The sequence below is a fragment of the Delphinus delphis genome, chromosome 20, assembly GCF_949987515.2.
Source record: "Delphinus delphis chromosome 20, mDelDel1.2, whole genome shotgun sequence".
Taxonomy (NCBI): domain Eukaryota; kingdom Metazoa; phylum Chordata; class Mammalia; order Artiodactyla; family Delphinidae; genus Delphinus; species Delphinus delphis.
The window spans coordinates 2,882,406-2,909,903 of NC_082702.1; the positions used below are offsets into that span (position 1 = coordinate 2,882,406).

Consider the following 27,498-nt stretch of genomic DNA (forward strand, 5'->3'; position numbering starts at 1 on the left):
AGCGGCAGGAATAAAGACGCAGACTGAATAGAGAATGGACTTGAGGACACGGGGAGAGGGAAGGGTAAGCTGGGACGAAGTGAGAGAGTAGCATGGACATATATACACTACCAAATGTAAACTAGATAGCTAGTGAGAAGCAGCCGCATAGCACAGGGAGATCAGCTCGGTGCTTTGTGACCACCTAGAGGGGTGGGATAAGGAGGGTGGGAGGGAGATGCAAGAGGGAGGGGATATGGGGATATATGTATGCATATAGCTGATTTACTTTGTTATACAGCAGAAACTAACAGAACACTATAAAGCAATTATACTCCAATAAAGATGTTAAAAAAAAGAATGTATATCTATGTATAACTGAGTCATTTTGCTGGACAGCAGAAATTAACACAACATTGTAAATCAACTAACACTTCAATAAAATAAATCTTTAAAATGTATTATACTCAACAAAAATAAAACTCTATATAGGGCCAGTAAGGCATTAATAATTTATTGTAGAGGCAATAGAGAATTAGGCAATGTTTGATGATGACAGTAAGGTATTAATGTGTATTTGAAAAAGAAAACATTGAATTAAACTGTGTAGATACATTTGAAAAATACCGAATTTTTAAAAAAATGGAGTAGCATATGCTAAAGGATAAGTAGCGATCTGGAAATATACTTTTTTACTAAACCAGAAAACCGATGAAAAGTAAATTTGAACAAACTAAAAATGAAAGGTCCTGTTGGGATGTTAGATGCAGTGAATAAATTCTAAAATCTATAGATACATTCTAGCAGCAGTTCTACGTCAGAAGTGTCAGAGGATTGTGCTTCCTTCAAATCCAAGTTCCTACATCCCAAGACGTCCGGTAAGAAAATAAAGTCATGCTTTCCCAAGTGTTTACCCATTTAATGTATTTGTTCTTCTAAACATTGTGAGGCAGGATGGGAACTTTCAAGATGGGGCATAGAGGACTTAGGCACAGACAGTACATCCCACAATCATATTGCTAGAATACTGTGAAGGAAGAGCTCTGAAATTACAGTCCCCACTGCCCTGGCGAACAATTTACAGGACAGGGTGTGTCAGGAGGAGAAACGCCCATTGCGACCAAGGGGAAGCCTTTGTGAGAAGATTACTTCAGGACCTTCCCTGTCAGCCAATCACACCCCTGATCCTGTGCTCGTAATCAGTCCAGAGACTGTGTGAAATGGTCAGCTGGGGGTTCGTCTCTTCTACCTCTGTCAGCAGCATCTGAATTTCCTCATCATAGGAAGATTTATTCAGGCTGGGAAAATACAAAAAAAAAAAGAGAGTTTTCTTGACTTGACCCGTGATGGTTGGCCTCTCTACACCCCAGTGGCTACTTCCTCTCCACTCTTTCCTAGAAACGGCTGGGAGAGTTGTACTGACTGTGCAAAGAATGCACGAGACTTTCCTAGAGACTAGGAAAGTGAGGAAGAGGAATGTGAACCGTTTTGTTTATCCTCTGCAGGTCATCGGGGTTGGGGCAAACGGAAGGCATTCACATATTCATTCTACAGACATCAACTACACACGCTCTAAATGCAAACATCATGTTCCAAACAATATTAACTGCTGCTCTTGAGGAAATGTACTTCTGGGTCAAGACTCCGCTCGGTCCTTTACGGAACCCCTTCCAGCTCTGAGCTGGGGTTACGTCTTTGTGGGCAAGGTAAATAGGAGATGGTGTTTACAGGAAAGCCATCATTCTTGCCTGGGGGTGATTTTGCCTCTCGGGGGACATTTGACAATGCCAGGAGCCTTTAAAAATTTTTCAGGGAATAGATGTGATAGGCATTCTTTTTAAAAGTTAGTTAATTAAAATTTCATTGAGATATAATTGACGTACAACATTGTGTTAGGTTAAGGTGTGCAATGCATTGGTTTGATACGTTTACCTATTGCAAAATGATTACCACCACAGCGTTAACTAACACCTCTATCATACTGCACAATCTCTCTCTTTTGATTGAACAATTAAAATCTTGTCTCTCCGCAATTTTGAAGTGTTTTGTTTTGTTTTGTTTTTATTGGCCACGTGGCTTGCAGGATCTCGGTTCCCCAACCAGGGATTGAAGCAGGGCCACAGCGGCGAAAATGCAGAGTCCTAACCACTAGACCACCAGGGAAGTCCCTGAAGTTTCCATTTTTGCTCATCATGACTGGAGGGAGGTGTCCCGGGGAATGGAACGTGTGGGCAGCGACCAGAGATGCTACCCAACCTCCTGTGATGCACAGGACAGCTCCGCATAGCAAAGAAATCTCCAGCCCAAATGTGAACCATGCCCATGCGGGGCAAACCCACGGCAGTCTAACCTCCCTCTGAGGTCACTCACCACGGGGGGAAACAGTGTCCACTCACCCAAGCGTCTGCAGGCCACATTCCAGCCTGATCAAGGCTTCACACAGCACCACCGCCCCATCACGGTCCATGCTAAGCCATTCCAAGTTCATGCACCTCAGTGATTTGCAGAGAGTGAAAGCCAAGGCCAGGTCCTCACAACAGGCAGAGGTGAGTTCACACATCTCCAACCTGCACGGGGAAACACCACCTCGAAATGCGGATTCCACGCCTCTGAGAGGAGACTTTGCCATCTAGACACGTCCTCCTCCACGGGGGCACATGTGGCAGTGTCTGGAGACATCTGACACACACGAGGAGTGCTACTAGCATCTCATGGGTGGAGAGAGGCCAGAGATGCAGCTAAACATCCCACAATGCACAGAATAGCCCGCTTCCCCACACAGCAAAGAACCACCCAGCCCCAGATATCAGCCGTGCCAGGCGTGAGCAAACCCTGGTTTCACGGCTGGCATTTTACTTATCAGATTGTTCCAGACACACTTGTTTTCAAACATGCTTCCCCTTCATCCCTTTAATCCTCTAGCTTTTCCTCTTCTTGAAGTAGGTAAGCTTTCCCAACATCACTGGACACTCACCCAAGAGTCTCTAATTTACACTTAGGATGCTTCAAAGCTTCACATAACTGTTTGACACCAGCATCATATATCTTATTGTTCCCTAGTTTCAGGGTTTTTAGTTTCTCACTGTGAATAAGAACAGCAGCGAGGTCCACACAGCAAACAGAAGTGAAGCAACAGCCCACCAACCTGGAGAAAAAAAAATACACAAAATTCTCCTATACACACAAATATATACGATCATGAGGTCCATATACACACAGATATATACGATCATGAGGTCCATATACACACAAATATATACGATCATGAGGTCCATATACACACAAATATATACGACCATGAGGTCCATATACACACAAATATATACGATCATGAGGTCCAATCTGGAATGGCTTCACTTATGTTCACTTATTCCTGTAAAGGTAGAAATACTCATGTACTCCTAAGATGATGATGATGGTAGAGATGAAACAACGTCTCCACTTCTCCACTTTCTTCACTCTGCCCAGGCTCCCTGCAGTTCTCCTGTCTCTCCTGTGCTGCCTGGTCTCTCCCCCTGGGGCCTCTGCTCTTGCTGCCTGTCATACTCTTGGTCCAAATACCAGCGGGGCTGCCCCCTTACTCCCTCCAAGTCTCTGTACAAATGTCACCACGCTGAGGACTCACTATTTCATATTATATCTCCTATGTATCTCCTGCCCCCAAGCTCATGACGCAGAACTTCCATATGACCCAGCAATCTCACTCCTGGGCTTATATCTGGCGAAAACCACAGCTCAAAAAGATGCGTGCAACCCTATGTTCATTGCAGCAACACGGATGGACCTAGAGATTGTCCTACTGAGTGAAGTAAGTCAGACAGAGAAAGACAAATAGCATATGATATCGTTTATATGCGGAATCTAAAAAAAGGGTATAAATGAACTTATCTACAAAACAGAAATAGGGTTACAGTTGTAGAAAACAAATTTATGGTTACCGGGGGAAAAGAGGGGTGAGGGATAAATTGGGAGATTGGGATTGACCTGTACACTCTACTATATATAAAATAGACAACTAATAAGGATATACTGCCTAGCACAGCACCTCTACTCAATACTCTGTAATGACCTCTGTGGGAACAGAATATAAGAAAGAGCGGATATATGTGTCACTGATCCACTTTGCTGCACAGCAGAAACCAGCACCACATTGTAAATCAACTCTCCTCCAGTAAAAATTAATTTAAAATAGTCAATAGTGCTGATTGAGAAACCACGATAGATGCAGATATGCACACATACTGGCCACTTCACACTCACAGGTGTGTGCCTGCACGTGGGTGTATGTGTATCTATGTGTGTGCACGCCACTCCGTGGAAACAGGGACGACAAAGGGTTTCGTTTACCGATTTACCTCATCTGCCCGGTAAAAGGAACGACTGATCCTCAGGCTGTGCCGTTCACTGTGTGCTTCGATGGGCCAGCCAGCGATGATAGTACTTTATGTGCATTATTCCCAGTGGTCGCCTCCATCTTTGTTTTTAATTGAGGTATAGTTGTTTTACAGTGTTAGTTTTTACTGTACAGAGAAGTGGAGTTCCCTGTGCTATACAGCAGGTTCTCGTCAGTTATCTATTTTCTACATAGGAGTGTATATACGTCAATGCCGATCTCCCAGTTCATCCCACAACCTCACCTCCATCTTTTGAGGTGGGAAATATAATTATCCTCATGTTACACTTGGGGAGAGGTGAGGAACCCTCACAAGTTCACACAGCTAGTTTAGGGCACTTGGGACTCCATTTCCGGTCCTTCCAAGGACAGAGACCCAACTCCAGAGGAGCAGACCCTACCGAGTCCTGACAAGCCCTAGAGTCAAGACACACACCCATCAGCGAGCCCCAGAACTATCACGTGGGGTAAACATGTAGCCTAGTTGTTTTTTTTTTCCTTCAGCAGACTCCATGCTTTTCCCCCCTTCCTGTTTCCTTCCCAGGATGCCAACAGCCGAAAAGGAAACGCTGACATTCAAGCAAATCACAGCCAGACCTACCACAACTCCTCTAGGTTGCAGTTCGGGTGCTTCAGTGATTCACATAGCGTTATCACTCCATCATCTTCCAGGAAATTCAACCCCAGATCGAGAAAAGACAGGGATTTGTTGCACAGAAGGACCTGGGAGATGTAGTCGCAGGCTACAGAGGTGAGGCAACAGTACGTCAATCTGCAAAGACACACATACTTCATCCGTCAACCTACTTAAGCTCTATAGGGTCATATTTTCATGAAACTCCATGTAAAAACTTCCTTGTACTTCGTGGTCACTTAGAAAAAACAGGAGGATTAAAATGTGCAGCAGGTGTGGAAATACAGAAGGATGTGGACTACAGGGTCCCAAACTGGGGAACGGAATCTCGGATCCCAGTTCCAAGTCAGATCACCACCGGCTGGATGAACTTGGACAAAATCATCCCTTCTCTGTGACACTGTGTGCTTATTATTTATAATAGCTGGACAACATCCTATTTCACATTCTTCTTTTAAAATGTTATTTAAAAAAATTTGTGGTTGTGAGTTCTTGTCTACTCACTATTGGGAATTTAGAAAATAGAGGGAGGCATATGATACAAGTTGCAACCGGGCAGATCAAGACTGAATATGACCTCTGAATATAGTTGGTTTAGCTGACATTTCATGCGGAATTCTACACTTCTAACTATCACACACAAGCCAGATACCTGGGACTCCACAGCAGATGGTTACGTGGCAAATAACAGGTGGAAAGGATCAGGAACCCACCTTGGGTGGGGCAGGCACGGTCCAGTTCACCTCACTCCACCAGCTCCCCCATCCACCCACCGACTCCCGTTACCTCCCTGGCCCCTTCAGGGGCATCTCAGAATGTCACCTTTGGCAGGAAGTATACTCAATTCTTTGATTAGCAAACACTACTCACTCATGGTGGGTTTTCCGTTTCAGTTTTTGAATTTTTGAAATCAGACAATAAGCAACTGATTCCTACTTTTTTTGATGAAATATGCTTTCTCTAATATTTAAAAAAAGTAAGACTTTAATGGTTACATAATATAATCTCTGATGGTTCCATGACCCTACAATTATACATTTCCTGAACCTCTGCATTTGTATTTTTATACTTTCTGCCATTTTAAGTTATACGGAATTAACACCTTGCATCAAAAATTTTTGGAAGTTCTGAGGTTTATTATGAAATAGACTTTTCATTTGTTTCTTGATTTATTAGCCAACCTACTTTGCAAAAAAAACTTAGTGCTTTCGATCATACTATAAATTTGCCCATTTTGCAGAATTCTGGCCAAGTGGAATATATTTTTTAAATTTGTGCTTTTGTTTAAAAGGGTATTAAACATTTAAATATTAAAAATATTAACTACTAAAAATAGGTTGAACATTAGTGGATTGGGGTAAGGGCTATAAGACAATTTTTGTGCTATTTTTCCAACTTTTCTGCAAGTCTAGTTTTTATTTTGAAACTAGTTCAAAATAAAGTTTAAAAAAATGGGTTGAACATGTTTTCCTTTTAAAATTACTAGTGACTTTCTTGCATCTTTAGTAGTCTTTCATTTTTAAGGAATAAAGATTCAAGTTTAAAGACAACAAAAAATTTAAATGATGTATTTTGAAGAACTCTTAGATAAACACAGCCCGGTTAAGTGACCAGTTGTTGAATACACTTTAATTCTACTTATTGTATAATATCACACAGGATTTAATAGCCAAATCCTTTCATCTTCCAATATGTCATTTCTTTTGTACCGCTAAAGATTTTTTGGTCTAATCTTTATAGTGCAGAGTTTGTTCCTTATTTTTTTACTAGTTTGGTTTTAATGGTTAATGTTCCTGGACCTTATTTTAGTTTGGATTTTCCCTTACAGTCTAAAGAGTCATCTGAGTAATAATATTCTCACCTTCTACGGTAAATACCACTTTGGGTGGCTATGTAATACACAGGTCTATATACACATGCACACCTGTGCACGCACATACACACAAAGAAAAGTTTGTTTCTAGACGACTTATTCGCTTCCATAGACTTGGGTGTTCTTGCACCTGTACCCTACTTTAAGGCATTTTTTTTTTCTTTTTTTTTTTTGCGGTATGCGGGCCCCTCACTGCTGTGGCCTCTCCCGCCGCGGAGCACAGGCTCCGGACGCGCAGGCTCAGCAGCCATGGCTCACGGGCGCAGCCGCTCCGCGGCACGTGGGATCCTCCCAGACCGGGGCACGAACCCGCGTCCCCTGCATCGGCAGGCGGACTCTCAACCACCGCGCCACCAGGGAAGCCCCCTAAGGCATTTTTTTATTTAGCACTGAGTTTCTCCTGTGGCCTCACTGGGTAAATAGAAAACCCTTTCTCTTGCCCCTAACAAGGAAGCAGTTTGTTTTATATCTTAGCAACAAGAAAGAAGTGGAGACATTGTTCCCAGCGATAACCTAGAACCTATGCAACCCCACACCGGCAAGTAATCAAATGAATTCCTTTTTCTTCAGTATTTATACTGTCCCTCTCCCCAGCCCCCAGTACACCTACAGAGACATCATCCTTCTTCATGATCACCAAGATTTATGGGGCTCCAAATTAGATGCCAGGCGTCTAAGGGCTAGTCTTACATCTCTTGAATTCAACCTCGTGGCTCCTCTGGGGGGCAAATATTTGCATCTGCTCCATTCTGCTGGACCGTTCAGGGTCCATGGGCATGCTCTGCCGTCTGGCCCCTCCCCCAGGCCTCCCCTCCCCCACGCTGACTCACAGCAGTGCCTCCAGGGCACAGGCTGGATCCTTCAGGGCGTCACACAACACCCTCACTCCTTCGTCCTTCAGGGGATTGTCTACCAAGGAGAGAAGCTTCAGCTTCTTGTTATGGACGAGAACAGAGGCGATGTCTTCGCAGGCTTCGTCCGTGATGTCACATTTTCCCAACCTACACGAGAGACACATGTGGTGGAATAGGCGTATGCACAACCGACCCTGGACCACATCCTGGCTCCTGATCCCGCACCCGCCAGCTCCAGACTTTGTAAAGGCACGGATGTAATTATACGACTCTCCTCACGAATCCCTTATTGCTTTAGGAAAGCAGCAAGTTAGGAAAACGCCTGAGCCCGTGCTTCTCAACAATGTTGTGGACAGCCGTCCACAGCAAGGAATGATCTGGACCTCAATGAGTCTGATTACCTGATTATTTATCATCAGTAGTGATAAGGTTGAGAAACCCTGGTCTGAGCCTTAATGCAGCTTAAAAGAACATCTCATGGGCTAGAGCAGGTTTCTCAACCTCAGCACTGTTGACACTGTGGGCTAGATCATTCCTTACTGTGGGGGCTTCCTGTGTGTTGTAGGATATTGAACAGCATCCCTGAGCTCTACCCACCAGATGTCTAGAGCATCCTTCCCATGTAATCATGACCATCAAAACTGTCTCCACAATTAACAAACACTAGTGACCTAATCATTTAGAACAAGCTCCTCCCTAAAGTGCTTTTTCCATTAGCTCACCCCTCTTCTGTTTGAGCAGAGTGAGTTCAACTTTCTTCCCTATTGCAATAGTCTTAACTCCTTCCTACTGCAAAATCTTTTTTTTAATTAAAAAGATTTTTTTTGATGTGGACCATCTTTAAAGTCTTTATTGACTCTGTTACAATATTGCTCCTATTTTTTATGTGTTTTGGCTTTTCGGAGCAAGGCATGTGGGATCTTAGTTCCCCGACTAGGGATCGAACCCACACCCCCCGCACTGGAAGGTGAAGTCTCAACCGCTGGACCGCCAGGGAAGTCCCGCGATCATCTTAAATGAAATCTTCCTTGCTATGAAAAAAAAAAAGTCTCTAGATATGGACACCTCCTAACAGAGGATGAAACTATCCTCTGTTGAGAATTATTGGGCTGGAGAGAACCTGATTTTGAGGACTTCCCACTCCCAAAAGGCAAGAGCACAGTTGGTCTGCCCCAAAGAACCAAAGATTCTACCTATAAGCTGTGTACAACTGACTCCTGGTTTCCTAGATCTGTTACCCAATGCTAACCATGTAAAATGAAACACTCTATGCCAATGGCATAATGTGAAACAGGGCCAATACTAAGGAATTTTGTAAGCGCCCCCTGAGTAGAGAGAGGTAGTGTAAAAGAAAAGAATTGTTATGATACGGAAACAGCTAGAATGCTAGATAGGGTCAATAGCAAGCCTGTATGTTCAAACAACTCTTATTCACGGACCCTGTCTCTCCTGATGAATCTTGACAGGTGAAATTAACCAAGTGTATGTGATTATCATATCACTGGTGGAGAGAACAGTGTATTCTCTTGGTCGGTTTAATGACTTGTTTTTGTTTATTGCTACTTCTATTACTCCCTTTTGTTCTTCCTGCTGAAAAACGGATTAAGCCTGTTTAAGAAATCACCCAGTGATGCTAAGGGCATCCCAGATCATTTTCAAGATGAAGAAATGACTTTGGGCAAATCACTTTCCCTCCAGCCTCAACGTTGTCATCTGGCAGTTACAAGATCACACTTGTGATCATCCGTAAACTTTCTCATTTTAAGTTTCTCTGACTATCTTCAGGAAAAAGAAATTGGAGTTACGGTTTTGGTATGGTCGGTTGAGAGCAGAGCCAAGGAGAATCAGATAAGGTGTCCAGGAGAAGTAATTCAAGTGAGTACCAGAGAAAGGAAAGATGGGACAGACCTGAGAGGAAGACTTGTCCTTTAGAATCCATCCATCCTCATCTTACTAGGAGGTCTACCGATATTGAGATGGAAGTGGTGAAATAAGTAAGAGACAAAGACATGAAAGAAAATGGGCATATTCGAACTGCAAAGTTCACACTGGAAAAAAAATATATCGTGGACAACCCCGAGACTTACAGCAGTGCTTCTATGTTACACACTGGGTGTTTCAGCGTCTCACACAGCTGCCTGACATCCATAGAGGAGAGGCCAGTGCCATAGAGGTTCAGGTATTTCAAATGAGGGTTATGAAGAATGGCCTTAAAGAAGTATAGGCTATTTGCAAGGTTCGAAGCAAAGTTATACCTGCAAAAGATGAGGAAATACGGTAAGTCATGCAATGAAGTCCAAGCACAGAGCAAAACACCTGTTGCACAGTTCTTCCTACTTTCCATGCTTAGGCTCCCAAAATTTTTTTTTGGATATCTGGTTACTGCTGCCTATAAATTCTCTCCGGGATCTTCAGACGCCAGATGAGATGGTGCCTGTTTCTGCGAAGTCCTTCCACTTCTGAATACTACCACAGATGCTATAAGGGAAGAGAATCAAACTTACCCCATATTAACCTCTAAGCACCATGAGGGGAGAAATACCATGTGTGGACCTCCTTGCATCCCAGGCCTGGCTCGGTGCTTCCCATCCAACAGAGACACACGTATTCAAATTACTGCGTGCCAAGCCAGACTCTTCCCCAAGGAAAGGCTCCACTCCTGTTTAAAAACTGAGGTTGTTTTTAAAAGGAGACAATTTTTAAAAGCTAAAATAAAAATAAAATAAATAAAAAGGAGGCAATATATTGGGTCGGCCACAAAGTTTGCTTGGGTTTTCTATAAGATGTCCATCAACAGAGGAATGGATAAAGAAGATGTGGTACATATATACAATGGGATATTCCTCAGCCATAAAAAGGAACAAAAGGGCTTCCCTGGTGGCGCAGTGGTTGAGAGCCCGCCTGCCGATGCAGGGGACACGGGTTCGTGCCCCGGTCCGGGAAGGTCCCACATGCCGCGGAGCGGCTGGGCCCGTGAGCCATGGCCGCTGAGCCTGCGCGTCCGGAGCCTGTGCTCCGCAATGGGAGAGGCCACAGCAGTGAGAGGCCCACGTACCGCAAAAAAAAAAAAAAAAAAGAAAAAGGAACAAAATAGGGGACTTCCCTGGTGGCGCAGTGGTTAAGAATCCACCTGCCAATGCAGGAGACACGAGTTCGAGCCCTGGTCCGGGAAGATCCCACATGCCGCGGAGCAACTAAGCCAGGGCAACACAACTACTGAGCCTGTGCGCCACAACTACTGAAGCCCACTTGCCTAGAACCTGTGCTCCACAACAAGAGAAGCCACCACAATGAGAAGCCCACGCACCGCAAAGAAGAGTAGCCCCCGCTCGCCACAACTAGAGACAGCCCATGCGCAACAACGAAGACCCAACGCAGCCATAAATAAATAAATAATTTTTTAAAAGAAAAAGAACAAAATAGTGCCAGTTGCAGAGATGTGGACAGACCTAGAGACTGTCATACAGAGTGAAGTCAGTCAGAGAGAGAAAAACAAATATTGTATAATATCGCTTATATGTGGAATCTAGAAAAATGGTACAGATTAACCTATTTGCAAAGCAGAAATAGAGACAGATATGTAGAGAACAAACATGGTTACCAAGGGGGGAAGTGGGGGTGGGATGAACTGGGAGATTGGGATTGACCTATATACACTAATATGTATAAAATAGATAACTAATAAAAACCTGCTGTATAGCACAGGGAACTCTACCCAGTGCTCTGTGGTGATCTAAATGGGAAGGAAATCCAAAAAAGAGGGGATGTATGTATACATATAGCTGATTCACTTTACTGTGTGGTACAAACTAACACAACATTGTAAAGCAACTATACTCCAATACAAATTTTAAAAAATAAATAAATAGAACTACTAGTAGCTAAAAATAGAAAGTAACAACTTGGGTTGAATTTATATTGAACATATGATCTACTATTGAAATTCGTACTGAAATAAAATTTCTGAGTTTAAAAAAAACAGATTTCTTTTTAAAGGAGACAATTTTTAAAAGTTAAAATAAAAAATAAAATAAATACAAAGGAGACAATATATTGGGTCAGCCAAAAAGTTCGTTCAGGTTTTCTGTAAGATGTTACGGGAACACCCAAACGAAATTTGTAACCAACCCAATAGGTCATGGTTCAAGACTCAGGCTCCTGAGATAGAGAAAACCACATTAGAATATTTGCTTTTCCCCTGGATATTTTGCAAGGTTGGGCAAATTAACTTAATGGTGGAGATTCTTCATGAAACAAGTAGAGAGGGTCATGATGGTTAAGAAATCATGATTTATTATAGTTCCTGGAACATGACCAGGCTTTGATTTTTTAGGTTTTGTTTTTAAGATTTTTTTTGGATGTGGATCATTTTTTTTTCATTATCTTTTTTTTTTTTTTTTTTTCTTTTTGTTTTTGTTTTTTTTTTGCGGTACGCGGGCCTCTCACTGCTGTGGCCTCTCCCGTTGTGGAGCACAGGCTCCGGACGCGCAGCCTCAGCGGCCATGGCTCACGGGCCCAGCCGCTGCTCGGCATGTGGGATCTTCCCAGAGCGGGGCACAAACCCGTGTCCCCTGCATCGGCAGGCGGGCTCTCAACCACTGCGCCACCAGGGAAGCCCCTTTCATTATCTTTTATTTGCACTTACTTTATTGATTTACTTATATATTTTTTCACCCATTTGTTTAGTAGGTTGTTTATTATTATTATTTTAACATCTTTATTGAAGTATAATTGCTTTACAATTGTGTGTTAGTTTCTGCTTTATAACAAAGTGAATCAGTTATATATAAACATATGTTCCCATATCTCTTCCCTCTTGCGTCTCCCTCCCTCCCACCCTCCCTATCCCACATTTGTTACAGTATTCCTTCTTTTGTATGTTTTGTTTTTTTGGCCATGAGGCATGTGGGATCTTAGCTCCCTGACCAGGGATGGAACCTGCACCCGCACCCCCTGCACTGGAAGAAGTCTTAACCCCTGGACTGCCAGGGAAGTCCTAGGTTTTGATTTTTTAATAACATATATTAAATGTATAATATATATATACTTTTTAAAAATTTATATATGACTTATAAATACATACCACACAGCATGGCTCTCGGTGTCATCACTTAACTGTACCCTGACTTCTCCCCTCCTAATCGACTTTGAGAAATAACAAAGTAAATATTCTGCCATGTTCAAGCACTAAAATGTGAATTATGCATTGGCCAGAAATAAAAGACAGGTGTGAGGGACACAACAGCCTGGAAGACTTGAGGGAATTCCTGGCAGAGTGATGCCCTAAACGTATGAACAATACCCAAGGCACTTCCTGCCCCGAGATGGATGCAGCCCAGGACAGCAGGGTGGGACTCGTGGGGATTTGAGGGAGGGGGTTAGTACTGTCAGGATAAGACAGGCTGGCCCAGTGAACAAGGAGAAGTGCTACCATGGAAAGACAGGGAAGGCCCTTGATGTGCCGGTGACACCTGTGAGAAATGGGGGCGTCAGCAGGTCCTCTGAGCCACCTTGCCACTGAACACACCGTGATTCACAGGCCGGGCAGCTGCAGTGGACTCCGACACCAGGCCGGCAGTAAGCGTTGAGTCAGCAGACAAACGGTGGGAAAACAATCACAAGGGTGAACATCTAATCAGTAACTGTCACCATCTACATCATCAGTGCAGATCAGCAACCTCTTGGAAAGGAGACAGACTAAAATGGAAGTGTTGACAGTAACGCAGTTTGTTGGGGTTTTTTTGCTTTCCTTAGAGTTAAGGAAAAAGTTAACAGAGCAAAAAGGGGTGTAAGAAGGGGAGGGATAAATGGGAAGATTGGGACTGACACACACACACTACTGTATATAAAACAGATAACTAATAAGGACCTACTGTCTGGCACAGGGAACTCTACTCAATGCTCTGCAATGGCCTATATGGGAAAATAATCTAAAAAAAAAAGTGGATATATGTATATATATAACTGATTAACTTTGCTGTACACCTGAAACTAATACAACACTGTAAATCAACTATATGCCAATAAAAATTAAAAAAAAAAAGCAAGAAGAGCAGAATCTCAACCATCAGCAACTTATAATGTTGGTGAACTAAGAACCATGCAACCTTGGAGCCAGGCTGATGGGTTCAACTCCTGGCTCCACCTCTTGCCATCTGTGTGACCTTGGGCATGTTTCTGAATCCTCCCAGGTTGTGGTTTTCTAGTGTGTACCAGGAGGTACTGAGACTGACCACCTCATTAAGTAATTAAAGGCATATAATGAGCTAATCCTGTGAAATACCTGTAATAGTTGCCGGACATGCTGAGTGCTATAGTGAGAGCTAAGTGGACATTTAATCTCTTTGCCTGAGATTTAAAGAGCTCTTATCTTGATGAAGTAAGTGAATCAAACAATGGTTAGTGTAAAAACCTGACACAATGAATAATCATTGATATAAAAATATTTTATAAGCTTGCTAATCTTTTCTTCACATTTTGTGTCCTAACTCTATAAAAATCTGAAGTTTATCTTGTTGATGTTAAAAGGGATGGTTTCAAGTTTTACCTCCCTACTGTAGCAGAGATGAGCAATCCTGATCGTTTTCCTAAACTTAAGCACAAGCCCTCCCCCAAATTATTTTCTTTATTAATCATTTGTCAGTTCTAACATTGAAAGGGCCCCAGTGAGAGCCAGAAATTAGGTTAAACAAAATTCCCACAGGGATCCATAATATTGAAATTTGGAGACTATTAGGGATCAACAAGAAACCTAAGCACTACCAAAACCGAGGATTTTTTTTAGAAGATGATCTATAACTGGAAAATGGAAATGATCAATCTCTACATCTGCGAGTGAAATAATTCAGAGAAAGACACTATATGATCTCACTTCTATATGGGGTCTTAGAAAAACACTAAACACAAATATTGGGTGGTTGCCAGAGATTGTGGGTTGCCAGGATGAAATGGTAGAAAGTGGTCAAAAGTTATAAACTTCCAGTTATAAGATAAATAAGTCCTGGGGGTCTAATGGTGACTATTGTTAACAACACTGTATTATATATTTGAAAGTTCCTAAGAGAGTAGATCTTAAAAGTTCTCATCCCAAGAAAAAAAAAATTGTAACTACACATGTAGGGCAATACATGTTAACTAAATAAACTTCTTGTGGTGATCACTGCAATATATACATGTATCAAATCACATTGTACCCCTAAAATGAATACAACATTCTATGTCCATTACCCCTAAAATGAATACAATGTTCTATGTCAATTACCCCTAAAATGTACACCATGTTCTATGTCAATTACACCTAAAATGAATACAATGTTCTATGTCAATTACACCTAATATGAATACAATGTTCTATGTCAATTACACCTAATATGAATACAATGTTCTATGTCAATTACACCTAAAATGAATACAATTCTATGTTAATTACCCCTAAAATGAATACAATATTCTATGTCAATTACACCTTGATAAAAACTGGGAAAAAATCTACATCTGCAAAGCTGAATTTAAGGATATTCCCTGGCGGTCCAGTGGTTAGGACTCTGTGCTTTCACTGACGAGGGCCTGGGTTCTATCCCTGGTTGGGGAACTAAAATCCCACAAGCCACATGGTGTGCCCCCACCCCTAAAAAAAATGTTTTTAAAAAAGAGCTGATAGTAGGAAGCAGCTGCATTGCACGGGGAGATCAGCTTGGTGCTTTGTGACCACCTAGAGGGGTAGGATAGAGAGGGTGGGAGGGAGATGCAAGAGGGAGCGATATGGGGATATATGTATACATATAGCTGATGCACTTTGTTATAGAGCAGAAACTAACACAACACTGTAAAGCAATTATACTCCAATAAAGATGTTCAAAAAAAGGCTGAATTTAAGAAAAAATCAATAGAATTCAAAGAAACAAGGGAAAAAAGGTTTAATATTCAACATGTATTCTCATCATTAAAGGATACAGTTGCAAGGGAGATGGTTTTAGCCTCAAGTTTACTCAAACTTTTGACTCAAATTTGCTCCCGGTAGAGACTCTTGGAAAAGCTCTTGGTATAGTGACATAGGATGAACAATGAATTCAGCTGGAAACAATGAGTCACAGAAGCAAGAATAAGCTAAGAAATTGGCAAATGTGTCTGAAAGAGGCACACACTTGTCAGTAACAACCTGATACCACATGGTATCTACACGGGAGATAGATGGTACAAGGTGGGAAGTAGGTAGCAAAAGAAAGGCAAGGCATTTCAAGGGTGCTCCAGGTCAAAGAGCTACTTACAAACTCAAGATCTTCTCACTTCAAAGAGCAATCCTTAATCTCTGCAATCACGCCAAACTACCTGTTCATTCTCTTCACTGGACAAATACTTAAGTTCCAACTAGATGCCAGGGTGCTGGGTGTATATAGATACGAATATGACAGTCCAGGACCCAGAACCCAGAGCTTACCTTCTGCTTGGAGGCAATTACAACAGAAGAGTGGCAATTTCATAACTGATACTGAAATCAAACATAGGATGAGGTTCTAGAGTGGCTGGGCTGGGGGTCCGGGCTGCTTAACTGGGGGGAAGGGTGGTCAGAGAAGGCATTTGGAAGAGCTTGCCTGGTGAAAGTCTAGGGAAAGACTGACCGGAAAGGAGAGCAGCTGGAACAAACATTCTGAGTCAGGAATGAGCTCGGTCAGGGGTTTGAAAGAAAGTTAAGTTCCGTGGGCCACAGCATACGATGGGGAAGCAGGTGAAGGATAAACCAGAGAGAAGGAAGGGAAAAGCTCAGATTCTGAATATTTTCCTGATGATGGGAAATCATGAAAAAGACTTCAAGGCATAATTTATTATTTTAAAAAAATCTCTCTACCTCCTAGAGTAATGAAAACAAAAATAAACAAATGGGATCTAATTAAACTTGAAAGCTTTTGCCCAGAAAAGGAAACCATAAACAAAAAGACAACCCTCAGAATGGGAGAAAATATTTGTAAACGAAGCAACCAACAAAGGATTAATCTGCAAAATATACAAATAGCTGTACAGCTCAATATCAAAAAAACAAACCACCCAACCAAAAAATGGGCGGAAGACCTAAATAGACATTTCTCCAAAGAAGGCATACAGATGGGCAAGAAACACATGAAAAGATGCTCAACATCACTAATTATTAGAGAAATGCAAATCAAAACTACAATGAGGAGGCTTCCCTGGTGGAGCAGTGGTTTGAGAGTCTGCCTGCCGGTGCAGGGGATGCGGGTTCAAGCCCTTGTCTGGGAGGATCCTGCATGCCGTGGAGCAACTGGGCCTGTGAGCCACAACTGCTGAGCCTGCGCGTCTGGAGCCTGTGCTCCACAACAAGAGAGGCCGCGATGGTGAGAGGCCAGCGCACCGCAATGAAGAGTGGCCCCCGCTCGCCACAGCTGGGGCGGGCCCACACACGGAAACAAAGACCCAACACAGCCAAAGGTAAATACATAAATAAATAAATTTATAAAAAAAAAAAACTACAATGAGGTATCACCTTACACCAGTCAGAATGGCCATCATCAAAAAATCTACAAACAATAAGTGCTGGAGAGGGTGTGGAGAAAAAGGAACCCTCCTGCACTGTTGGTGGGAATGTAAATTGGTGCAGCCACTATGGAGAACAGTATGGAGGTTCCTTAAAAAACTAAAAATAGAACTACCATATGACCCAGCAATCCCACTACTGGGCATATACCCAGAGAAAACCATAATTCAAAAAGATACATGCACCCCAGTGTTCATTGCAGCACTATTTACAATAGCCAGGTCATGGAAGCAACCAAAATGTCAATTGAAAGAGGAATGGATGAAGAAGATGTGTTACATATATACAATGGAATATTACTCAGCAATAAAAACAAACAAAATAATGCCTTTTGCAGCAACATGGATGGACCTAGAGATAGTCATACTGAGTGAAGTAAGTCAGAGAAAGACAAATATATGTGCAATCTTTAAAAAATGATACAAATGAAATGAACTTATTTACAAAACAGAAACAGACCCACAGATTTCGAAAACAAACGTATGGTTACTACCGAAGGGGAAAGGGGGTGGAGGAAGGGATAAATTAGGAGTTTGGGATTAACATATACACACTACTATATATAAAATAGATAACCAACAAGGACCTACTGTATAGCACAGGGAAATCTACTCAGTATTCTGTAATAATCTATGTGGGAAAAGAATCTGAAAAAGAATGACTGTATGTATAACTGAATGGCTTTGCTGTACACCTGAAACTAACAAAACATTGTGAATCAACTATACTCAAATATAAAATAAAAATTAAATTAAAAAAATTTACATAGAAAAAAAAGTATTTCTGTACATAAATGCAGTCTCTCCACTAGAGAAACACCTCCTTACCTTTAATAAAAAGCATTCTTTTTACCCTAAAAAAACAAAAAAGTATCAGATGTGCTCCAAGGACAATGGTGCTTCAAGGACAAAGCATGACGCTGTCTGAAAAAGTTTCAGCGTTACACCCCCTTCTGGACTCTTAATCGCCCTCCCCACCCTGTTGCGATGGTTTTGAAATTCCTGAGCCCACCTGGGTGACGCCCACCTGGGCAACAGGACCTGTCCCAAATAAGGAAAGGCATCTGGCCTGCCCCACTCCCACCCTATAGAAGGAAGCTATATGTGACTCGACCAGTCAGTACACGAAATTTTCACCTCGGACCATTCCTTTGTTTTCTGGCTATAAAAACTGATCAATAGCACATGTACGGGCCCGACTCTCCCAGACTACTGGGAAGTCCGCCCGCTGTTCTGGTAGTGACACTTCCCTCTAATAAATTCTGTCTTCTTTACATTCTGCCTTGTGTCTGGACATTCTTTTCCAACCCGCTTTGAACCAGGACATCAGAGAAGGACTGTGAGCTTCTCTGTGCTTCTGGTGCATGTTTTGTAAAAGGGTGATGACAAGATTGTTATGAGGGTTAAAAGACAGAGGAGAAAATTAATATTAAGCAACCATCTCTGTGCCAAAGAAGTGTTCTATACGTGTTACCTATTCTCTGTGCTCTTCTTCTTATTTTTCTCTTTTATGAACTTCAGGCTCTTTTCCCACCTGTCCTCAGCACCCTCCTCCTGCGTTACCCGGGAAACATCTATTCTGAGTCCATCATCATCCCAGCAAACATCACCAACAACCACCAGGACTGTTCCCTCTTAGGTTCCCCAAGCAAGTTTTATTGTACACGTCACTATAGTTAAAACATCTGTTACAGAGAAATGGAAACAGGGGCCACAGTTCAAACACATCCCTACACCAAAACACACGCAGTCTTGTAACACAATGGTAAAACCGATTTCCTCAAAATGCCGATTCTGCTTCTTAAACAAACTTAAGATTTCTCCAAGTCGGCATGAACTTGCAACTCCCCAGCTAACTGGCTGTGCACAAGTGAGCTGATGCCATGGGAAGGAAGGTATAGTTCTAGGGACCACTCACAGCAGAAAAAAAAAATGTCCTTTCTCATCCAGGCTTTGTAACCTGAGCTGTAGCTACTGGGAACTGAGCTTCTTGACCACATTCAGTTTTAAAGTCTCCCTGTTTGTCCACAGTTTGTGTCTCACTGAGTAAAACATTTGAATCAAGGAAAGCACTCAGCATTTTCTTTTGAAACACTGGATTGTAGCTTGGGTTTTCAAAAGAAGACAGAGTAGAAAGAATGACGCCCTGCTATTGACTTAAAGAATAGGTGAAGATCCGACTTACACGAACTTCTGGAGTTTACAGACAGGCTGAGCCAGCGTCCTGCAGAGAATCGCCAGGGAGGCCTCGTCGAACTGACAGTTGTCCAAATCTAACATCTGGAAGTTCTCGCTGGCAGTAAATGCGGAGCAGAGATCCCGCCAGAGGGAGAGCTTCTCGATGGTACTACAGGAAGACAAACACCGTGATTCTCCAGTGGCTCAATTCAACTAGTTCCTTAAAAGACTAAGAACAGAGCTAGCATGGGATCCAGCAATCCCACTGCTGGGCATGTATCTGGAGAAAACCATGGTTCAAAAGGACACAGGCACCCCAGTGTTCATTGCAGCAATGTTTACAATAGCCAGGATGTGGAAGCAACCTAGATGTCCATTGACAGATGAACGGATAAAGAAGATGTGGTCCAGGGACTTCCCTGGTGGCCCAGTGGCTAAGAATCTGCACCTCCAATGCAGGGCGCTCAGGTTCGATCCCTGGTCGAGGAACTAGATCCCACATGCATGCCACAACTAAGAGTTTGATGCTGCAACTAAGACCCCACATGCTGCAACTAAGAAGCCCACAGGCCGCAACTAAAGATCCTGCATGCCACAACTAAACATGCCACAATGAAGATCCCACGTGCCACAGCTAAGACCTGGCACAGCCTAAATAAATATTTTTTAAAAAAGCTGTTCATATTAAAAAAAAAAAGATATGGTCCATATATACAATGGAATATTACTCAGCCATAAAAAAGAATGAAATAATACCATTTGCAGCCACGTGGACGGACCTAGAGATAATCATGCTAAGTGAAGTAAGTCAAAGAAAGACAAATATCATATGATATCATCTATATGCAGAATCTTTAAAAAATGATACATATGAACTTATTACAAAACAGAAACAGAAAAACAAACAAACAGAAACAGACTCAACACGCTTATAAAACAAACTTATGGTCACCAAAGGGGAAAGGTGGGGAGGGGATAAAGTAGGAGTTTGGGACTAACATATACACACTACTATATATAAAATAGATAACAAATAAGAACCTACTGCATAGCACAGGGAATTCTGCTCAATATTCTGTAATACCCTAAATGGGAAAAGAATTTGAAAAAGAATAGATACATGTATATGTATAATTGAATCACTTTGCTGTACACCTGAAACTAACACACCATTGTTAATCAACTATACAATACAAAATAAATTAAAAAAAAAAAAAAGAATGCAGGGCTTCCCTGGTGGCGCAGTGGTTGAGAGTCCGCAGGGGACGCGGGTTCGTGCCCCAGTCCGGGAAGATCCCACATGCCGCAGAGCGGCTGGGCCCATGAGCCATGGCCGCTGAGCCTGCGCGTCCGGAGCCTGTGGTCCACAACGGGAGAGGCCACAGCAGTGGGAGGCCCGCGTACCGCAAAAAAATAAAATAAAATAAATTTTAAAAAGAATGCAGGTTAAAAACCAAAAAAAAGACAGTTTCAACACAGGAGAACACCATTCCCAGAGGCCCTCAAAGCTGACAGTCACAGTCAAACCTGAACAGGGAGAGAAGCAGTCAGATGCACTGAGTCAACGTGCATGGCGGTCAAAGAAGTGAGCCGTGAGGCCAGGGCGACCAGGATCAAGCCCCATCTGAAACACTTGTGGGTTATGTGACACTGGGCAAGCATTCAACATTATTCTGCCTCTGTTTCCTCCTCTTTGGGGTGACAACACTCAACTGTTATGTGGACAAAGGTTGATATTTGGTGACCCATCAGCAAACGAGGAACTGTGTCCAAAAACATGACTGTACAGGTAGATGTAAAATAAGTCGCAGGGATGTAAAGACCACAGTTAATAATACCAAATTGCATATTTGAAAGCTTCTGAGAGAGTAGATCTGAGAGTCTTGCTGTTCTGCATGACTTTTTTTCAGTTTGTTGAACAACAATCGATTTATAATATGATATGGACGTCAGGTGTACAACACAGTGCTTTGATATTTTTATAGGTTACACACTATACTATGTTAGGATGAAATACTGACTTCTTCCCTGCATTGTAGATTACATCCGTGTGACTTCTTTATTTCATAATGGCTAATTCATACCTCTTTGTCCCTTTTACCTATTTTGTCCCTCCCCCTCTCCATCCTCCTCTCCCCTGTGGGAACTGTTTGTTCTCTGTATCTATACTGCTTGTTTTCTTATGTTTGCTCATTTGTTTTGTCTTGAATCGATTCCACATGTAAGTGAAAAGGTACAGCGTTTGTCTTTCTCTCTCTGACTTATTTCACTAAGCTTAATACCCTCCAGATCCATCCATGTTGTCACAAATGACAAGATTTCATTCTTTTTTATGGCTGAGTAATATTCCATATATCTGACAATATCTATAAATATCACATCTTGTTATCCATTCATCTGCTGATGGACACTTAGGTTCCTTCCATAACTTGGCTATTATAAACAAGGCTGCTAGGAACATTGGGGTGTATATAAAAGTCTTCATCACTGGAAAAAAAATTCTGTAACTATGTATGGTGACAGATGTTAACTAGACTTACTATGGTGATCATTCCACAGTATATACAAATATTGAAAATTATGTAGTACACCTGAAACTAATAATGTTGTATATTAATTATACTTTTTGTCTCTTTGGCCAGGACATGCAGCATGTGAGATCTTAGTTCGCCAACCAGGGATCAAACCCATGCCCCTGCAGTGGAAGCGCGGAGTCTTAACCACTGGACCGCCAGGGAATTATACTTTAATTAAAAAAAAAAAAGACCATGAAAGGGGGTATGTATTTGAGAGCTGAAGTGTGAGCTGGTAGCCTGAGCCTGATGAAAGAATACAAGCTAAAATCAGCAAAGAGAAAAGACACATGGGCAAAATCCAGAGGAAACTAGGCATAAGCTTCCGAGCGTCCCTTCCCAGTGGATTCACCAGGATATGCTAAAATGCTACGGGAAGGGGAAAAAAGCAGCATAGTCCTGGCAACAATAAAAACTGCTTACCTTTCAACTTGACATTGGCCCTATGAAGACATTTACCCCTGATGATACAGACAGAGATACTTAAGAAACACAGTTCATGGCCACACGGCTAGCAAACGGCAGTACGAGAGCTCAAATCAACGTCTTTCTGACTACAAAAGCCATGTTTTTAAGTACAAAAATACAGTGATTTATGAAATACCCCTTGGGGGTTGGAGCAAGCTACATATAAATATGGTGTGTGTGTAGGTTAGAGGGAGAGAATTAATAGAGGGACTCACTTGGAGATGGATCCAGATTCATCTGAAAAGACGTTTTCTATACACAGGTGAAATTTCTGCAAACTCTGGCAATGTTTCAGACAGAACGCAGATACTGTCAGTTCTTCAATGGTACCAATATAAATGTCAATTTCTTTGAAGAAATTCATCACTTGGATTACAAATTCTTGGTCCTGGGTCTCAAACAAACAATTGAACAATTCCTGGAAACTCACCACCATCTTACCGGGGTCACACTGACTTAAAGTTTCAAGGCTTTGAGTTACTTCCTGCTTTATGTCTGTGGACAGTGGAAAACCAAAAGATGTCTCCAGCATGTTTGTTATTTTTTCAGTTGAAAATGCAAACAGGAACAGCCCCATCCAGGACAAATGGGAGCAGGCTTCGCTCATGGCTGCTGTGACAAACTGGGTCACCTTTCCAATGACTGGGTGAGGCCGGTCCTTGGGTCGTTTGAACAGATAGAACAGGGCGGCACAAAATTCTTGGACACACGTGTGGATGAAGGTCAAGCAGTTGCCGCTCCTCTGAAGAAGTCTCACGTCCACCCACATCGAGGTGTCGGATTCAGACACCCCATTCCTCCTGAGATCCCCGGGGCAAAACAGAAACGTGCGAGTCCACATTCCCTCTGCAGCCAAGGTACACAGGCTTTGTAGTCGGGTTCTGTTCTGCTTAGGTGGACAGTTCCCACTTGCTGCTTTGAATACATTTGTCAAGAAGGACACATACAAACAAGTGATGCTTTCAGAGGCAATCTCCAGGTCTTCGCCTTTCTCCAGCTGCCACTTCAAGCAAGTGCAAACCAACCAGCAAACAAACGGGCTTTTGCACAAGACAAACAGCGGTCTCTTCTCTCTCACAAAACTGAAGGCTCTGGAGGATTTATTCTTCTCACGGAAGTAATGGGAGAAATACAGCTTCCTTTGGCGTTCAGAGAATCCTGGGAGACATATGCATTTTGTCTGACACAACAAGAAATAATTTTTTTTCATACCCATCTTTCCTAGGGCGATAAGCAGAGAGGATTCTGGGAGCATCTGTTTGTGCAGCAAACTGCTCAGGACAATCTGCGTTGGCCGTTGCTTCTCCCAGTCGCCGCACAGGTCAGCGTCAAGCGTCAGGTCAAATTTCAGTTCCTCCAAGCCATCCAGGATGAACAGGATTCTCTCTGGCTGGGAAAAAATGTCTTCGATGGGCTCTGAAGACTCAGGCCAGTCCCTGGAGATGAGCTCCGCTAAGCTCGTGTCTGTAATACTGTTCATTTCACTGCCTTTGAGGAAGAAGACAAATGAGAACCTGTCCCTCCACAGGTTTCCCTCCGCCCATTCCAGCATCACTTTTCTCAAAAGCGTTGTTTTTCCAACTCCTTCAGGACCTTGCAAGATCACAGTGGGTGAGGGATTTCCAGGCTTGTCTGCAGTAAGGTAGACAGCATTCAGTTGTTCATATTCATCCTTTGTGGTTTCTTTGTAGAAATCCTCAGGAACTTCAAGGCAGGTCTCCTTTTCCCATATGTCTCGGAATTTTTTCTTCATGTGGTTTCTATATGGGTTTAGCTTATCTGAGTTAACGGGGACAGAATAGAAGACAATTAAAAAATGCACTCCAGGGCTTCCCTGGTGGCACAGTGGTTAAGAATCCACCTGCCATTGCAGGGGACATGGGTTCAATCCCTGGTCCGGGAAGATCCCACATGCCACACAGCAACTAAGCCCATGCGCCACAACTACTGAGCCCACGTGCCACAACTACTGAAGCCCACGTGCCTAGAACCCGTGCTCCACAACAAGAGAAGCCACCGCAATGAGAAGCCCGCGCACCGCGATGAAGAGTAGCCCTCGCTCGCCGCGACTAGAGAAAAGCCCGCACGCAGCAACGAAGACCCAACGCAGCCAAAAATTAAATACATTTAAATAAATTTAAAAAATAAAATAAAATAAACATATGCATGTATGCACATGCTTGGCCATGAAAATAAACAGTAACTCAAAGCCCTTATTAAAAAAAAAATACACTCCATCCTTGGGACTCAGATTGACCTCTGCAGATTTACTCAGACACACATGCAAAGACTGATGTATATGCCCACATGGGACCAGGCTCCTGAACTCAGTTTTGTTAAGACCAAAATCTATCTGAATTCATGTCCGTGGAAACACCTGATCAAGATTGGAAGCCCATCTCAGAGCTACAGGCTACAGAAAGTGTGAATACTTGGGGATTATGTTTCAAACTAGAAGAGGGGTGTTAGCCCCCCCAGTCAAGAATTCATAAGCACTACTATTTATTTACTGAGGGCCACCCAGGAATCGGGGCTGAGAAAGTTGTCACTGGTACTTCATCTTCCATCTCTTCAACAACCCATTAAGATTCATTCTATGCCTACTTTACAGAAAAGTGTTGAGGGTTTATGTTACTTGGCTAATTTGGTTAATGAACAGATATTTGGGTCAGGTGTTTGTCTCAGTTGTCTGACTTGAAATCATAAAGTCTAGACTATTTCTGTTAAGACCATGCTGATTGCAATTTAATTTCAGAAATGCACCCTTGAACCGTCATTCTTTCAACCTGCCCTTATCATGTACCTTCCATGTTCAAGGCTACGCACTAGGGGAGATAAACAAATTACAAACATAGACAAGGACCATACCCTGCATTGAAGAAATATGAACTACGGTAGGTGAGGCCTTTCTGCATGTCTTCTGAGCAAAGGGCATTGCTAGTTTTGTTTAAGTATGTGTGACTAGGAAAAGAGTCTTGGAAATTAGGGAGCCTTTCTCTCTCTGGGACAGAGGAAGATTTGTTTATAAAAATGGGTGATTTCAGGGAGGGGGAGGGATAAATTAGGAGTTTGGGGTTAACATATACACACTGCTATGTATAAAATAAATACCCAGCAAGGACCTACTGTATAGTACTGGAAACTATACTCAATATTTTGTAATAACCTATAAGAGAAAAGAATACGAAAAAGAATATATATATGTGTATGTACGTATATATATATATATATATATATATATATATGAATGACTGAATCACTTTGCTGTACACCTGAAACTAACACAACATTATAAATCAACTATACTTCAATTTTAAAAAATCATAATAAAGCCATGAAAACACATGAGAGAGAGAATCTGGAGAGCAGAAATATAAAATATAGAGAAATGCCAGGAGAGCTTCTATGGTCATGAACTCCAGTTTGAGGTGAAACACTAAAAATAACTAAGAACATATTTAAAGAGAAAAAAACTTTAATGGGTGATTTGTCTCCTATTTTGTCACTTTTATTTGCCAGTATTTACAACTCAACTCATCTTATTTTCTGAGGGGAGACAAAACAGTGTATCCACCCAGAGGAGGATACCAAGCCATCAGTGAGCCAAAAATAACTGGTTTGGGTCAGCTCTGTCCCTTTTGGAAAAGTCATCTAACATGAGGAGACACCGTTTGACCTGCATCTTTTTCACTTGTAAACCTCAGAGCCGTGGTAAGAATGAAAAGACATTATGCATAAAAAGTTCTTCCTATAGCACCAGGGGCATATGTTCTCTATAATGATTTCCTCATCTTAGGACTCTGCCCAGTCTCTTGTGCAGGTCTGGTCAAAAGGATGTGACCTACATGGGGAAGCAACCTAAAAAAGAGGGGATATGTGTATATATCACTGATTCACTTTGCTGTACAGGAGAAACTAACACAACATTGTAAATCAACTATACTCCAATAAAAAAATGTTTGCATAAATTTTTTAAAAAAAGGATGGACAATAACCATCATGGAATTCCATCTCAGCAGTCCTGGTTGTGCAGACACTAAGTCCCAGGTCATCTCCTGGAATAGCATTGACTCACCTTGGAACAGAAAAATGGGGAGCAGACACTTAGAGGAACGATTGGTCTCAGGCCACTACTCATCCACAGTCCATCACTGGCCCATGAATGACCAGAGTTGGCTTGCAATTCTTCTACTATTTCCAAGCGTCCTACTGACCTAGACACATTCTCAACTGATGGAGGCATGGCCACTAACACACTAACAATGTGACCTTCATTATTAGGAGCTCCCAGTAAACCAACCTTCCCCCAAGGGTCCCTGCGCTGCATCCCTTTCATGACACTTACGTCTGATCTCGTCCCGAGCCTTCGTCCAGAGATCTCCCCGGTTGATCAGTAGAAAGAGACTCAGGGTCACATCCCATGCCAGTTTTCCTGGGTAATGCTTGCTCAACAGCTGTGACAGATTTTCTCGTGAAGCCTTCTTTAGCTCGGTCCACGGGATTGGCTTGAGTTTGAATTTCAGAGATTCTTGCTTGAGCAGCTCCTTAAATTTCCAGAACTCTTCCTTTTTGAGCTCCTCCAGGTACCACAGCAAACCAAAGTCAGAAAAAAAAGATTCAGCCATCTCGTCACAGGATTGTGGAGCTTGGACTTCTCCAGTGGGGTGCGGTGGGGGGAGGATCCTCAAAAACAAGGACTAAGTGATACCTGGGGAAGAATGATGTCGTTATGGAGTTAAATCTCAGCAGTGTAAAGGGGCTTAAAATGATGGATATCATGCATTTCTTGTTTAAAACCTATCTTCCCAGCTTCACTTGGGGAAGGTACTCCATCCTTTCTCAACATTCCGAAATCATGTATGTGAATTCAGTGCTAGCAACTAAAAATGTGGTTTATACTAAATCAAATGTCAGGGAGCATTCTAACTACCTAAAATCATACTAAAGCTTTGAGGTCTATCAGTGTGGCCAGGCAAGGAAAAATTAGGGTATTTCTGACC

General features: G+C 42.3%; 1 protein-coding gene across 1 annotated transcript; it reads right to left on the bottom strand.

The window, feature by feature from the left end:
- Nucleotides 1–1,046: 1,046 nt before the first annotated feature.
- NLRP9 (NLR family pyrin domain containing 9) lies at nt 1,047–27,123 on the bottom strand. Its single transcript, XM_059999095.1, has 9 exons — nt 26,844–27,123; nt 22,714–24,277; nt 19,465–19,626; nt 9,821–9,988; nt 7,710–7,880; nt 4,974–5,144; nt 2,954–3,124; nt 2,376–2,546; nt 1,047–1,277 (listed from the first exon to the last, which is right to left on the bottom strand). Exons 1-9 carry the CDS (start codon nt 27,121–27,123, stop codon nt 1,145–1,147), a joined length of 2,991 nt encoding a protein of 996 aa, XP_059855078.1. The 3' UTR covers nt 1,047–1,144.
- Nucleotides 27,124–27,498: the final 375 nt, after the last annotated feature.

What these genes read in the sequence shown, in the direction of transcription:
- NLRP9 (XM_059999095.1), bottom strand. Translation starts at nt 27,123, where the DNA reads ATGGCTGAATCTTTTTTTTCTGACTTTGGTTTGCTGTGGTACCTGGAG. An exon ending in TGTAAACTCCAGAAGTTCGT is followed by an intron (nt 9,989 to 19,464) that starts GTAAGTCGGATC and finishes CATCTTTTGCAG; the next exon opens with GTATAACTTTGCTTCGAACC. An exon ending in TGTAACATAGAAGCACTGCT is followed by an intron (nt 7,881 to 9,820) that starts GTAAGTCTCGGG and finishes TCTCTCGTGTAG; the next exon opens with GTTGGGAAAATGTGACATCA.